Consider the following 14919-nt stretch of genomic DNA (forward strand, 5'->3'; position numbering starts at 1 on the left):
GGGGAGTGAGCAAGCAGCTGTGTGGTGCTCAGTTGCCGACTGAGGTTTAAACCACGACAACACCCAAGACTGAATTCTGTACAGCAGTCAAAACTAGGCAGTCCTATACAAAATAACATGCTGAAGTTGTCTTTTACAGAAATGTATTCCCCAGTATTTTATCAGGGACCCAATCCTACATCTTCCTACAGCAACCATTCTTAAACTTTTTCTAGCAACAGTGGTGGCACCATGGTGATTTGGCACGTCCCAAATGCTCGTTATGCAGAGGGCTGCCGAACCCATGTGCAGTAGCTTGTTCTGGGAGCAAATCACATGCACCACGTTGTTTTAGGGAGGGCTCAGGAACTGGGGTGCATGTTTTCCACCACGCTGCAAACCCAGCCTGATGGCAGGGTGACATGTGGCAAGAAGCCTCCCCTGACAGACATTAGCTGGTAACTTCCTGGCAAGTGCTCAGAAGATGGAAAATATCTACGCGTGCTGCATTCGCAACATATCTCATTTATATAGCTGCTCTGGGACAGATTAAAGAAAACTTCTATACAAAGTCAGTGATGTTATCAAGCTTGCTCATACTAAAAATACTTTAACAAGTCCCATGCAAGGGAATTAAATTTGCTGCAATTTAAACAAGCGTCCATCTTCATGGAGTAAAACAGAGATTCACAACATTTCTTTCTTTTTGAACTACCCTCCCAGAGACTTGACAATCCAAGCACATGGCAAAATAAGAGTGTATGGTAAAATTGGAGAAGCAGTTGAATATTTCTTATGGGAACATATGCACCATATAATAAGACTGTCAGATACTATGGCCAGAGTGACATGAAACATGTGCTTGATACTACAAACTGCAACACTACAGATTACATTATTCTGTTTTCATCTGCCTTTGGTTTTTAAAGGGTCAAAATAATCTAGTACAATTTTTAGAAGAGCTGCCTTTTTTTAAACATATATTTAATTACTACCTGTTCTACAGATTTCATCCTCTCCCACTTAAATCAGCCAACTTATCCATAATAATTTTAAAATAAGATACACAAACTGCACTATTTGTTGTGTTGAAGAAATCAAGCAAATTAACTACCATGAATATAACACCTAGTCCTGCATTACCTTTCACTGCCTCTCCTAGTATATGACAGGGGAGTAAGTGTGCTTCCTATGGTTATTAAAGCTCCATCCTTTCAATTTCCTGAAGGAAATGAATGCTTTTACTAGAGAAGCAATGCTTAAAAACTAATGTAATGTTGACTCATCTTTACATCCCAAGAACTAAATGAAATATTCCTTGCAACAGTCTGTTATATAGGGTTTGCAAGGATTTTTTGGGGGAAGGGACAGATGGGTAAAATGTTTGTGGGTAAAGCTGCTGCAGTACAGGAGGGGCACGGGTGGTACCATTATGCGTATCAGGAAAATGCTTGGAAAAAAACTCAAATCGCTTGCTGGGGTTCCTTTTACCAGTGCAATTTAAGGATCTGAACTTCGGTTTTCACCCCCCATTGCATCACAACTGAAGAGTAAGGCCCGAATTTGTTTACTTCTCCACAGAAGCAACAGAGACCACCCGGTCAATCTTAAAAGCACTTCTAAGTGCTTTCTTTTAGAAAATGTTCTTAGATAAATGACAGGCCAACTCATATACCTGAACCCTGGTAACCACCCCATTACCACAAGAGTGAACACCTCAGTGCATCCCTTGAATCTGTGTCATCCGCAATGCAGCCGTTTGCCAAAAATAACGGGACAGCATAAAAACAAGAGCACGGGTGAAAAGCTGAAAGAGAGCGAGGAGCAGATGGGACAGTGGGAAGGGAAGCGACACATCCTGACTAACAGTTACTGGCTATTTTATCTATCTGCAGTGAGGCACGCTGAAAATGGAGGGCAGGGTGTGACTGAGCAGCTGGGGGAGCAGATGGGACGGAGGAAAGGCTGAAAATTGTGACAAAGCTCTGCCAAACAGAATGTCAATTTCTTTAATTTTTAAAGTGAGCAGTAGAAATGAAGATGGGTTAGGTTCAAGCAGTGGGGCAACTTCTAAAAATGTTTGTTAATACACATTGTCAATGGGTAATAGTGACAAAAGTGTGTTTGGGAGACTGCAGAAACGAAGGGAGGGACTACACGTGCTCATTAATGTTGGTGGAAGATAGGCTCGAGGAGCAGCAGGAGCAAGGGAAAGGCAACTGATGACAGGCTGACATGTCAATATAATAGCTACTCCTGCACTCTGAAGCTGAGGGACAGATGTTGGAATAGGGTAAGAGGAGAGACTGTACCACAGAACAGAAAAGCAACAAAAATAAAGAATTCTGGTTGAATACACATGCAAAATATTCATTTATGAAATAATCCAAAAGAAACTGTGGAATCCCCAGAGCTATAACAGTAACAAGATAAGGAACAGGCCTGCAAGTGGAAAGTGAATGAGATGTGCTACCAGATCTCATCCATCAACAACTGCCACACCAAATGGAAGAATAAATTTAATTTCCCATCAACATATACTGTACCCTTCAGTAATCATGGCAATCATTCCGGTTTGCTCCGTTCCTTCATCTAGCTCTAACCCAGAACCAGTCCCCTTTACTTTACTTTATTTTTCTGGCATTTTATTTTGCTTGCAGTTGTTCCCTCCCTTCTCCCCAAGCTGCACTGTGGCCTGAGGTCATCTCCTGTTTCTTTTCAAGGTATATACTTTCCTCCCAAAGCAAAGGTAAAAATTAGCTCCTGGAAAGTTCACACATGAAGGCGTGAATTGACAACATTCTTCCAAGAGACAGGATGATGCAAATGACCTGTAATTCCCTACATCCCTCCTATAAAAAGAGGACCACACAATTAAAATCAAGCAGCTGTCAGTTAAGATCTATTTTCACAAATAGAACTTGTTTCTGAATTTAGGAATAAATGCTATATATAGTATTTGAGAAGATACTCATCTTCTCTATTGATGTCTTGCTAAACATTCACTCAACAAAATGCTGTCTTGCACTAGCACCAGTTCATTTTTAGATTTTCCAAAAGATCTACATTTATAGCATCTCTCAGCAAACAGCCAACCCCCCCTTCTGTCTGAAGAAAGCCTCCTACCAGCTCGTATGTATGCACTACACTTACAGATGCATGCGTGAAAGTTTGACATACACAGAAGTAAATTTCTGTACTTGCTCCTACACTTACTCTTCACCCTCAAAGAACCTGCCCAAACATTTTATTTTTCTTTTTAAAAGTGGCAGCTTGTGAAAAGTGCAAAATGAACAGCATTGAAATGCACCATCCTCTTTTCTGTTTTATGTTTAAAGCAGGGAATTTAACCAAGTAATGGCAGTGTACATAGTCTATAAATGCGTCTCAGCTCTCACCAAGGAGGACAGGTTGAGAAAGCCATACACTCTCCTCTGTGTCCAGGTTCTTGACATCCTTATTTTTGTTCTTCTGGTTCCCATTCTGCCCAATCTGGTTCTGTCAGTTCCCTCATCCACATTTTAACGTTTTTACCTTTTAAATTGTAATCAAATTGGGAAAGGATCTAACTTCACCAATCATTAGTGCTGCATTTTGGTCCTGCCCTTATGGCCCTCCCACACTGCCACTGTGAAACTGTTAACAAATAAATAATACACAATAATAACCCCCATGGAGACACCCGATAAACACTCTCAGCAAATACAGACCTTGCTTTCCCTGTGGCCAGTTTCTGTAGCTCAAGACACAGTAGAAAGACAAGAGTGCAACTGCTCCTCAGTACTTTAACTTGTATTTCCATAACTGCTGACATCTGTTGTCTGGACTAATTTTTGAGGTGAACAACAGAGGGAGGCTGCACTCGTGTAATAGTAACAAAGAAGTGCATAACCAGCATCACTCTGCCTTGTTTTCACCCCATAGCATGATTTACTTGCTTTTCAAACTGCATTATGGCCTGAGCACCAGAAAACTGCCTGATGTCTCCAAAACAGAAGAGGAAGTAAATAATGTTGGTAGGTGGGAGAAACAATTTTTTGTTATGAAAACTGAGCAGCCTCGCAAGGGGCTTCCCAGATGATATTGCGGTCTGAAGCAGAGCAGCAATCATCTGGTTAAAGACAGATGGAAAATCACAACAGTTTCTCCACTGCTGGCATCAAAAATAGTATTTCTTGCACAGATTTGACAAAAAAAAATGGATGCTTGTACTCAAAAGGTAGGAAAGGATAGAATGTTATCTCTGAAATCTTACTGCAGCCACTTTTGTCATTCACCGTATAAAAGCCGGTATCATATTGCATATGCTTGTCCCTCACACAAAACAACATCTACTACATTTTTCAGTCTTCGTTACTGAGGCTGAGGCAAGAAGTTCCCTCAGTAAAGAAAACCAGAGACAGAGTGCAAGTGTGTGTCAGTGTGTGTGCATTTTTAGCAGGGCTCTCAAAATGTTTCGGGATCCACTTCCATGAAGACAAATGAACCCTTACAACAAAAGGTGGAGAAGAGAGAAAAAAAATAAAGTCAAGCAAAAGCAGAAACGTGGCAAGAATTACTTGACTCAGAATTATTGTTGGCAAAGCTAAAAGTCAGTGGAAAAAACCTAGGATGCATCAGCCAGCCCATATTCGCCTTCAATGGTCATTCAGCAGCTCAGTACAAAACAGCACCTCGATAACTCAGCTTGCTCCTTCTAGGTACCATACACAAAGACCAGTTGTCACAAGTCTGCCCTGGCTAACGTTCACATCTAGAGAAAGGAGTTTCCATTGATTTTGAGTCAGAGTACATCTACTTTGGATAGTAGAGATTTCCGGTTAGAGCAATGATATGGCTGAACTCAAGGTTGGGGTGGGGGGCAAGCCCCATCCACTGGTCTGGGTTTTGACATTATGGGTGATAACTGTAGCTCAAAAACCAATTCTGCACCAGAGAATAAGAGTCTGATTAAGGGACTTTGTTCAACTACCTCCCTTACATTCTTACAGGTTCTCAGAGCGTGAAGTGACAAACCCAACAGAAGTCTATAGCAAGCACAGAAGAAGGTTATGAAGAAAGTATCGTTGGCAAGGCTTGCCACTTAATTGAATCACCATGTTGCAATAAAAATATGTATGAATTACACAACTACTAGTAAAAAAGAAAAGGCCAGACAGGCTTGACATTAGTAAACCACTGATATAAATACACTTTCCACCAAATGAAGCAAATAAAGATCAAAGCCTAGTGTGTGCTGAAGAACAGCTGAGAAGGGTATTTATTTATTACAGAGATCTTATTAAAGATCTAATCTTGCAAGACGGTCAACAAACATACTTCCCTTGAACAAGCTCCTAATGTTTGGTCAGATCTTGCCTCGGTCAGCTGCAGAAGGAAGCTTTACAGTTATCTCATGGCAGTTTAAAGTGAGTTATACTTGCAGAAAGAAATTCTGTCATTAAAGGAGACAGTTATACATTTGCTCAATGTATATAGGACATGGTTGTGAAATTCACAGGAATCTTTATCTTGGCTAGGCTGAATTTGGGCCCTAACATAGAGCTGAGTAATTACTTCAGCAGAACCCAGTTCGTTTCTTTGTCCCACCAACTTAAAATACGGAGGCTCAGCTTACTACCTTGGTACCGCTTATGTACGTTTGCAAGGGGGGAGGTTCCAAGTAGTCGAGCTCCTCCTCTTCCACTTCCTTTCCTTGGCTTTTGTCTCTGACATTGTACTGCTTTGGGTGCTTTTCAGATTCCTGTCCATGAGACAAATCATCTAGCAATAAAATAACCAGAGGAAGTAAAGCTTTCTGCTGGGGTAGAGAGCTAGGTCAGCTCAGCAAAGATTCCAGCAGGAAGGTGTGCAGAGGAGGAAGTGGTGAAACTGCAAGGAAGGGAGGAAAGGGAAATTAAACCTTTCCCCCTTCAATAGCAGTGAGCTGTTAGAGCAGCTTAATTCTCTGTCGAACCACAGCCCAGAGGTCAGGCTCACCAGTCAGTACCTTTCCATGCTCCACACCAGCTGTCTGCAGGATCGTTGCGTAATGCATAACTTATTATGAATTAACTGTAGAAACTATTGTACCTACCAGAAGAAACAGGGCAAACAAAATTAAACAGAAAAAAACCCAGACAAAAACCCCTCTAAAAGACTTCTAAAATTCTGTTCTCTGCGAAGCTGAGGATGCCAATTGTCATTGACCACATCTCTGGTACCCAAAACAATGGTGACATTTTACCTATAGAGACAAATGTACAGAGTTCATTATTCTGGGGGGAAAAAAAAAAATCTAACACACTAACCAAATCTAATCTAACACACTAACCAAAAACATGGACATCATACAAAATATTTCCCCTTTTGCAAAGGCGAGTTGGGAAGGCAATTACAGTGTACTGAAATGGACTTAATCAGTGCACCTCTTTACAGCCATAAATGAAAATGTAGAAATCAAAGTATTATATACTTTAAAAAACCAAAACATGTACAAGGATAGTACAAATTACTTTAAAATAAGCCATGCTTAAAATTAGTTGGTTTCTCAAATTGAATTGTTTATGGTGTATTCAGTTTCTTACTAAATAAAGCTAGAAATAAGATCTTAAACTAGAAATTCATCATACCACGATTTTTAGAAGAGAGATCTTTATGTCTCAATTTAAAAAATTCTTACTAGACTGAATGACATGTTTTCACTTTACAAAAGAACTAAGAAGATAAATGTTGCTGTTTCAATTGAGATTAAAACATTAATTTTAAGAATCTGCCAACTTCATCCCCTTTGCTACATCTTCTTTTGGATGATTTCCAAATATTTCTTTTTTTAAAATCCATTGATTTAAAGATGTTGTCAGCTATTCTAAGGTTTAAATAATTCTAAATCTGTTTTTATACCAAGATCTAATTTCTTGTATAGATCTGTGTCTTGCTTCCTTAAGGAAAAAAATTTAAGTCACTGGAAGAATGATTGCCATTAGCATTTTCTTTCAGAAATCTGACATGTTATGTATTAAAAGTCAATACAAATTCTGTCACTGATTTTGAACGAGTTACTACTAGAGTCTCTGTTCATCTGCAAGAAATTAATATAGAATCAGTGAAACAAAGCACTACTTTGCTCAGTATGGGTCTAAATATCTCCTGAAAAAGTAAAAGAAAAGAACTGACAAAAACACAATGAAACTTCTCCATTTTAATATAAAGTTCCCAGATATGCCCTAGCTTATGATGCATAGCATTTATTGTTGTTTTATATACATTTTAATGAAAAGACAACATTACTTAATTCAGCTCTAATTTACTGATATCTAACAAGTAATCTTTAGGGGAAAAAAAAGATACGTAGATAACTTCTCACAACACAACTCACTGAAACATGACAGTTCAGAGCAGTGTAAGCTGAAAAGTACGTAAGAAGGAGCATCAGCTCTTTTAGAGCCAAAATCAGGAAGCCAGGCACTGGTTTCCCACCAGTACAAATGAAAAGTTTCAGATTCAATTTTTTGGGTCAGGAAATTTACTGTTTTCCGTAAATGTTTGTTTATATGCTGATTTTACTTCTCACAAATAATGCCCATGCTTCTTTGTTCATTCTAGTTCAATATGCCTGAGATGACATTTAAAACTTGTCAGGCTGCTACAAAAGTGTTATTTACCCATATTGCACTAGGTTTCAAGTGCTGAGATTTAAACTACCATAAAATCTGCATAATATAGGGTCCAATTCTTTTTATATATATTCTTAGTCAGCACAAGGATTCAGTGAAGGACGAGACTCAAATGTGCTTTATTAAGATTTCTAAATCTTTCTTTTGCAAGAGAATTGAGACAATATAGTGAGGAAAAAAGGGGAACAGTTTTGATAAAATTCGTGTTATTTTTTGTCATCAATTCAATTTTAAAAACAGAGCAGAATTAAAATTCAACTTATTCTTCAAGGGTTTTTTTTATATTTTACTAATTAAACACCTACTGCTCAACTGAATCATGTGACTCAACTTTAACAATATATGAGAAGGTTTGGTAAATAGAATGGGTTAAAAAAAAGCATAAACCTGTGCTTTGTATTTTTTCCAGAAACTCATCTGCTCTCAACTTTAACAACAATATATGAGAAGGTTTGGTAAATAGAATGGGTTAAAAAAAAGCATAAACCTGTGCTTTGTATTTTTTCCAGAAACTCATCTGCTATTCTGGGGACAAAAATAAACTTTCCTTTTCAAAAATAGCCTTCAAGAGCCAACACAGCAAGTGAGCGAAGCACAAGAATGCAAAGGATTTCAGCTTGTCAACAGATGAATTTAAGTGAAAAACCCATCCCCCAGAATGGGGCTCTCAACGCCATGGTGACTAGGCTTGCAGCACACCTCTCGCTGAGACAGGATTATGGGAATGCTTCCAAAAGCCAGATTACAAGGGAAAAAAGGAAATTTATACAGGGCATTAGGGAATTTGCAGTTCATTTTAAATGTAAGTGATACTTCTTAGAGAATGTCACATCACTCCACCCCTTGATAAGGAAAGGCCAAAGTCCAACCGCTCATCTGCTCCCCAGTCTCAGTGTTCAAGAAGAAAATGGGAGTTTGCTAGAAGAGTGAGGAGAGAGCAATGAGGGGTAGTTTGCATAGACTGTAGCTCATGTTGCTATAGAGGAAACCCTCAAGGCACAAGGCAAAACATAACCAAATGCAGCAAGATATGCCTAATGCACTAATTCAGATGCCAAAACTATTCACATTAAAAACGTTGGCTTCAGAAATATTTCAGGGAAAGATGTGAAAGTGTCTTCTAAGGAAGGTCTACAGCCATCTTTCCAAACAGAAATGGAAAACAATGGAGACATGGAAGACATTGGATAGGCCTTTAAAAACAATGGATGAAAACAAAGGGGAGGAAAGGGGTAGACTGCACTTGGTTCATTGTTAGGGAGTTAATTTATACAAAAAAGAACCCTACTGCCAGCATCAGTTAACTATAATTAGAACTATGTGTTAGAAATTAATCCAACACATAAAACCCCACCTTCATAATGCCACGTCCTTATCATTTCTACAGTATTTAAGCACTTAATTCCTTAAGAGTTCTTTTAAAATTTCTAATACGGTGACATCAAATACAAAAAGCCCCTACATTTATATTTCCTCATACAGCTGGATGCTTAAAAAACGTATGTTGTTTTCCAGTCCAGAGACAAACGTATGCAGCCGGTCAGATGATGAAGCTCAGTTTCACCCTAGAGGGAGATTAATGGATCTGATAAACTCATTCTCTAGGAAGGAAAAAAGCTGCTTCCAGACTGTCACTGAATTCGCAGTGACGGACAGTTGGATGATATAAGGTAGCACTGGCTGTTATTGGCTACTAAATTACTTTGCTGTATCAGTTGCCACACATGGGATGCTACAACAGTGAAAATTGGGATGGGTGGGATGGAGAACAAGCATAATTACTTGAGCATCACGACTTCATCAGGCTGCAGAATGAGTCACCACCACCACCACAACATTATATAGGAGTATGAATTCTGTGCGCTTATCACTACTAAGGAAGCAAGACATAGGAATTATTTATTCTTACAAACAGTTATTAGAAGATTTGAGATTTAATAGTGAGCAAACCTGCAGACTAAAATGACCATCAAAATTAAAATGTGCTTTTTGCATATGACTGCATGTCAAAGACAATTTTGTCCTTTGGAAATGACAGCATGAAGGTCAAAAGTATAACTACAGTGAAAATATCAGAGGTCTTCAAAGCAAATTAATATTTTCTTTACTTGGCTCTTTAATGGCATAAGATTTCCCAGTGTAAGCTTGTTCCCAGATGCAAGCAGCTGCTACACACGCATTTGTCCAGGAAACGCATGGTTAGAAATATACAGTCCTAATTTTAGTGAAGATGAATATTTTAAGGCCATCCTGAGTGAAATCAGAATACAAATGTTAAAACTGGCTTCTGTTCAGCCATATACAAGGTGACAAGCAGTTGCTTACCCTAGGACTGCAGAGGAAGCTTTTAAGACGATGCATATTTCCGTGTTTAATTTTCTGATACTTTGCAAAATTCTAGTTATATGGCTTACCTCAAATACTGGAGGGTGGGCAAGGGAATGTTAACTCTTTTATCTGTTATCCAAGACTTTTAATCTAGATTAAACCAAACTAGTAACCAGGAACTTCAGAGCCAGGAAACAAGAACATGAAATGAAGAGAGATTCAACTTACAATTAAATCTTGAATAACTGAAACAGAAAGTATCCTCTTGACGCCACTTTCCACAATTACTCCAAGCCAATTAAGTGCGCCCCAGTACCACAGATAACTCTGTCCTCCGTGCCAATAGCTTACAAAGGCAAAAGTGAGGGCTGTGGAAAAGAGCGTTCCCAGCAGACTGGACTGAGATCCTCCCATTGGAACATAAATGTACCTGTAGGTGAAACAACGATAAGCAACGTTATCAGACGTTTCACAGAAATCTCAGAAGAACATCCACTACAGAACAAATTTGTTATTTTGTGGCATAAAAAAAGAATTTGAATAATTACCTGACATTCTCTATTTACAGAGCTTGCCCTAGTTTCTGCAAAGCTGTAGACCGCTTCATGAAATATGTGCATATACTATTTGGCAAAAAGACAATTTTGTGGTCACAGGAACTCTGCATTAGGCAAACGTATAGCATAAACTATATTCCCAAAATTGCAAAAGACAAATGTTCAGGTTTTTTAAACTGCAGTAGCTGCAAGTCAATTTATATATACAGAAATTACGTGCAATCTTCATGTGAATTTAAATGATAAGACTCAACAAAAAAATTTAAAACATTATATAAAGTTATATACAGTCATAACCCATAGAATGTTTTCCATTTGTCTGAAATGTAGACACATGCAAACATGTTTTATTTTCAAAAGCTTGTAATTTCTTTCTTTTTAAATCATTAATTAAAAATTATATGAACTGAAAACATTTCCTATCTGGTTTTCGTATTATACTCTCAGGATCACATCTGCCTAATGACCTTCAGAGCACGCATACCAAAAAAACCCCCAAAACCTGTATGAAGCACCCTGTGTGCAATTATATTCTGTATTTAAACTGAATCCAGGAGTCAGAACTTTAGTCTTCAATTGATGCTTATAAGTGTCCAGAAAGCAGTTCTCGTTCAGTAAAAATACCAGAAGCTATGGGGTTCTGAAAGCTGACACTGTTTTCTGGGTCACTTCACTTCCTTCCTGCCTAGAGAGCTATATCCACTCCTGGCATTTTCTGAGTAAGGCATGGCCACTGGCCAGCCTTTATCTGAAAGAGTCACATATTTCTGTCAAAACTTTGAAGAAGCTCATCAGGCAACGGAGTCACCATCCAAGCTCATGGGTACCAGAGAGGAGATGCAGTATATGAGAACTGCTGGTGACAGTTCTCCTCAGCTGTCATTCCTTCAGCATGACGCACTGTACTCATATTTGAGACTATTCCTACTTGCTAAGATAATTAAAGGAAATCTTTTGCAGTGAAATTTTTATCTCCGGTTATCACTTTTTACATTCAGAGATAAATACTAGCCTAAAAATTTAAAAGGGAAATTAACATAGTGCTTTATTCCTCATCTTAGGAAGTAAGAAAATACAGTAACAGGGTAAAATAAAGTGATGAGAGTAATTAAAAGGCAAACAGAAGAGTCATTAAAAAAAAGACTGTCAAATGCTCCAAATTCTCTCTAAGCATAACATCAATATACCTTTTTACTTCAACCTGCTACAGGGAACATCTGATTACATTTATAGTGATTTTCAGTGTAAGTGTGCTTTTTGCTAAGCATATGAAAATAAATAGAAATTAAGATCAATAGTTTTTATTTATGTTGTGTTTTTCTTCTCTCTCCCCTTCCTATGTTTTTCTCGGGTCTAGTCTTTTCTCATCACATATATAAAGAAACAGTGTGGCAATAAGAGACACTTGCAATTGCAATCAATTAGTCTAATAGCAGAGAGGTACATCTTAGCAGTCTGTAACCAGGGGGATCCCCTGCAGGGCTCTAGCACAGAGGGTGAAGAGAGGAGAGCCACAGACCCCACTGCTTCGGACAAATTCCTTCTATGCAAAGGACTACAGAAATGAAAGACCAAAGCAGCTCATCCCCTCTTAGGACATACTTTCCCAACACCTTCCCTCTCCCTTTTTAAAGGCTGATTGTTTTATTTTTTAGGCAGGGCCCACTGTCGTTACTAGTTCCCCTCGCAGGCTGGCTGGAGGAGGGCTGGCAGCCCTGCTCCGCAGCCGAGAAACCACAACCCTGAGAGCAGCACCTCCGTGCCCCTGCGGCCCTGCAAGCACGGCAGTACCTTGTTTCGCAGAGCTTTACCCAGAGGAGCCCGAAACAGGGCATTGCCGGCCCTGCCACTTTCAGCAAAGCTCACCCTCTGTCTTACATTTACTGAAACACAGCATTTAAAAGTAACCCAGACACCATCAGAGAGACACATCTCTGTGATGGAGACCTTACTCTAAGCCCTAAGGAAACCTTTCTGCTGAATTCATAGCGTCCTGGGTTAAATCCATGGCACAAAAGTTAGCTTTTGCTGCAGAAGTAGCTCTGGGTTTCCGTACAGTCCCTTTCCCTGCACTGAGACAGAGCTGTTATGTAGGCACCAGCCATCTTAGAATCATAGAATCATTGAGGTTGGAAAAGACGTCTAAGATCATTGAGTCCAACCATCGACCCAACACCACCACCCACTAAACCATGTCCCTAAGTGCCTCATCTGCTCGTCTTTTAAATCCCTCCAGGGATGGGGACTCAACCACTTCCCTGGGCAGCCTGTTCCAATGTTTAACCACTCTTTCAGTAAAGAAATTTTTCCTTACATCCAATCTAAACCTCCCCATGCAGCGCTACAGGCTTGGGGGAGAGTGGCTGGAAAGCTGCCTGGCGGAAAAGGACCTGGGGGGTGCTGGTTGACAGCCGGCTGAACATGAGCCAGCAGTGTGCCCAGGCGGCCAAGAAGGCCAATGGCATCCTGGCCTGTATCAGAAATAGTGTGGCCAGCAGGAGTAGGGAAGTGATCGTGCCCCTGTACTCGGCCCTGGTGAGGCCACACCTCAAATACTGTGTTCAGTTTTGGGCCCCTCACTACAAGAAGGACATCGAGGTGCGCCTCTACTAGCACTGGCATTGCCAGGAATGGCCCAGCAGCACCGGCTCGTTCATTTGCAATCACAGCTCAGTTTAGGTTGGCCTGAATGGCTTGCAGATTACTGTGCAGGGAAAAATAGGCTATTTTCTGATTTTTAGTGTTACCAACAACAGCTAGATAATTGAGCAGCAATAACTCATAATTCTGATGAACGTGATCAGTGAAGTTTTAGCTCCTAGTGAGGCCCATGGCAACTGTGAAACTGAAAACTCACTTGCGCTATCTTTGTGAAGACCTGTCCGAAGAAGGACAGAAGCGAAAAGGAGTCATGTAATCTTTACTAACACTTCAACCTTCCCCTCCAGTACTGTGGACAGTCTGTCTCCTTGCCCGGATGAGAAATGCAAAGCAGAAAGCAACGCCTCTCTCCTTCCCTGCTAGCTACCATAAGAAAATAGAACAAAGGCTGGCTGCCATTTTTTGTCATGAGGGCACTAACCGCCCTCAGGCTGCATGGTCTTGCCTTCCCTTGTCAGGGCATTCCCACTGGCAATTTTTAAGTAGGTATAAAGGACTGATGGATGTTGAGTCACTTCTCTCAAGCAGCGTGAAGAGCAATTCTGTATGTTCCTGTGGTTTTTACGCAGAAAAATTCATGAAAAATCCATTATTACGTTACAGAACACATCAAGAAAAAAAAGTATTTGCTACCTCATCACCCACGCACATCATAGCCACGCCGTGTTCTTGTGCTTACGCTCTTACATTGGCAGGCCTGTGTACAAGCAATAGGCAGCTCAGACAGCGTGCAGCCAGGGCCAGATCCTGGCTCCGTGCCAGCCACTTTGTGCTAATATAACCAAAATTGTCTCGCAAAAGAACACCACAAGAGCCCTTGTTGTTACAAAAATGCATTTTGCTTATTTTTGAGCATCATGGTAGTTTAGAATCTAATTTATCAATACCTTCCCTCCGTGTTTACACAGAAAAGTACTGATTTGATTACAGAAAGCTACGTTTACACTAAAATGTGAGGGAGAATAAACCAGTGAATAGTATTATTAAGCCAGAAGATAGAAGAAACATGTTACTTCTGTGTTATCATTTATGACACAGCACACGCTTTGTAACTAACAATTTGGTGTGTTTTAAACCCCGCCAGCAGCTAAGCCCCACACAGCCCCTCACTCATTCCCCCCCCGGTGGGATGGGGAAGAAAAGGAGCCTCTTACAGTACGTTAGGAAAGTTGTTAGTGAGCTGAAGGACAGAACAAAATCCATGAGGAGGGAGGCAGGGAGAGGGCAAGACTAAGGGGCAATGGCTACTACAATTTGATGTCATATATCTGCATGCTTCCCAACTTTTTTCTTTCTTACCAATACTACCGTCTACCTTCCATCTATCCTACAGTCCTTCTGTACTGCGGTTGTTTTTTTATTTCAGGTGCAAATATGTGGGGCTCAACCTTCCAAGTTTTGTTTACAGGAGATTTAAAACAGATTTGTTCATGTAGGACCCAGTCTTGCAAAGACTTAGAAGTGTGCTTTACTTATGCGCTCTGCATAGCTCCATCCAAATCAGTGAAAGCTTGAACTGACAAAACAGGAATTGTAAGAGCTCAGCCAGATGTAAGAATTTGCAGAACTAGGCCTAAAATCTTTTTATTATGCAGTAGAGAAAAAGTTTTAAATCAATGGTCCTAGGCCACAAAAAGAAAACACAGGATTAAAAATAAATAAATTAAGGAAGCCCAACCCCAGTTCTAGAGGAAATTCCCCTCTAGTTGTCACCCTGTGTCCTGCCACACTTCTCATTT

General features: G+C 40.0%; 1 protein-coding gene across 1 annotated transcript in view; it reads right to left on the reverse strand.

The window, feature by feature from the left end:
- Positions 1-14919, reverse strand: part of HHAT (hedgehog acyltransferase) — a 156964-nt gene that overhangs the window by 62827 nt on the left and 79218 nt on the right. The window contains exon 11 of the mRNA XM_009279631.1: positions 10191-10392. Within this exon, the coding sequence (XP_009277906.1) occupies positions 10191-10392 (202 nt within the window). The remainder of the gene's footprint in view (positions 1-10190; positions 10393-14919) is intronic.

This window comes from Aptenodytes forsteri, unplaced genomic scaffold (assembly GCF_000699145.1).
Source record: "Aptenodytes forsteri isolate BGI_AS27 unplaced genomic scaffold, ASM69914v1 Scaffold195, whole genome shotgun sequence".
In the NCBI taxonomy this organism is placed as follows: Eukaryota; Metazoa; Chordata; class Aves; order Sphenisciformes; family Spheniscidae; genus Aptenodytes; species Aptenodytes forsteri.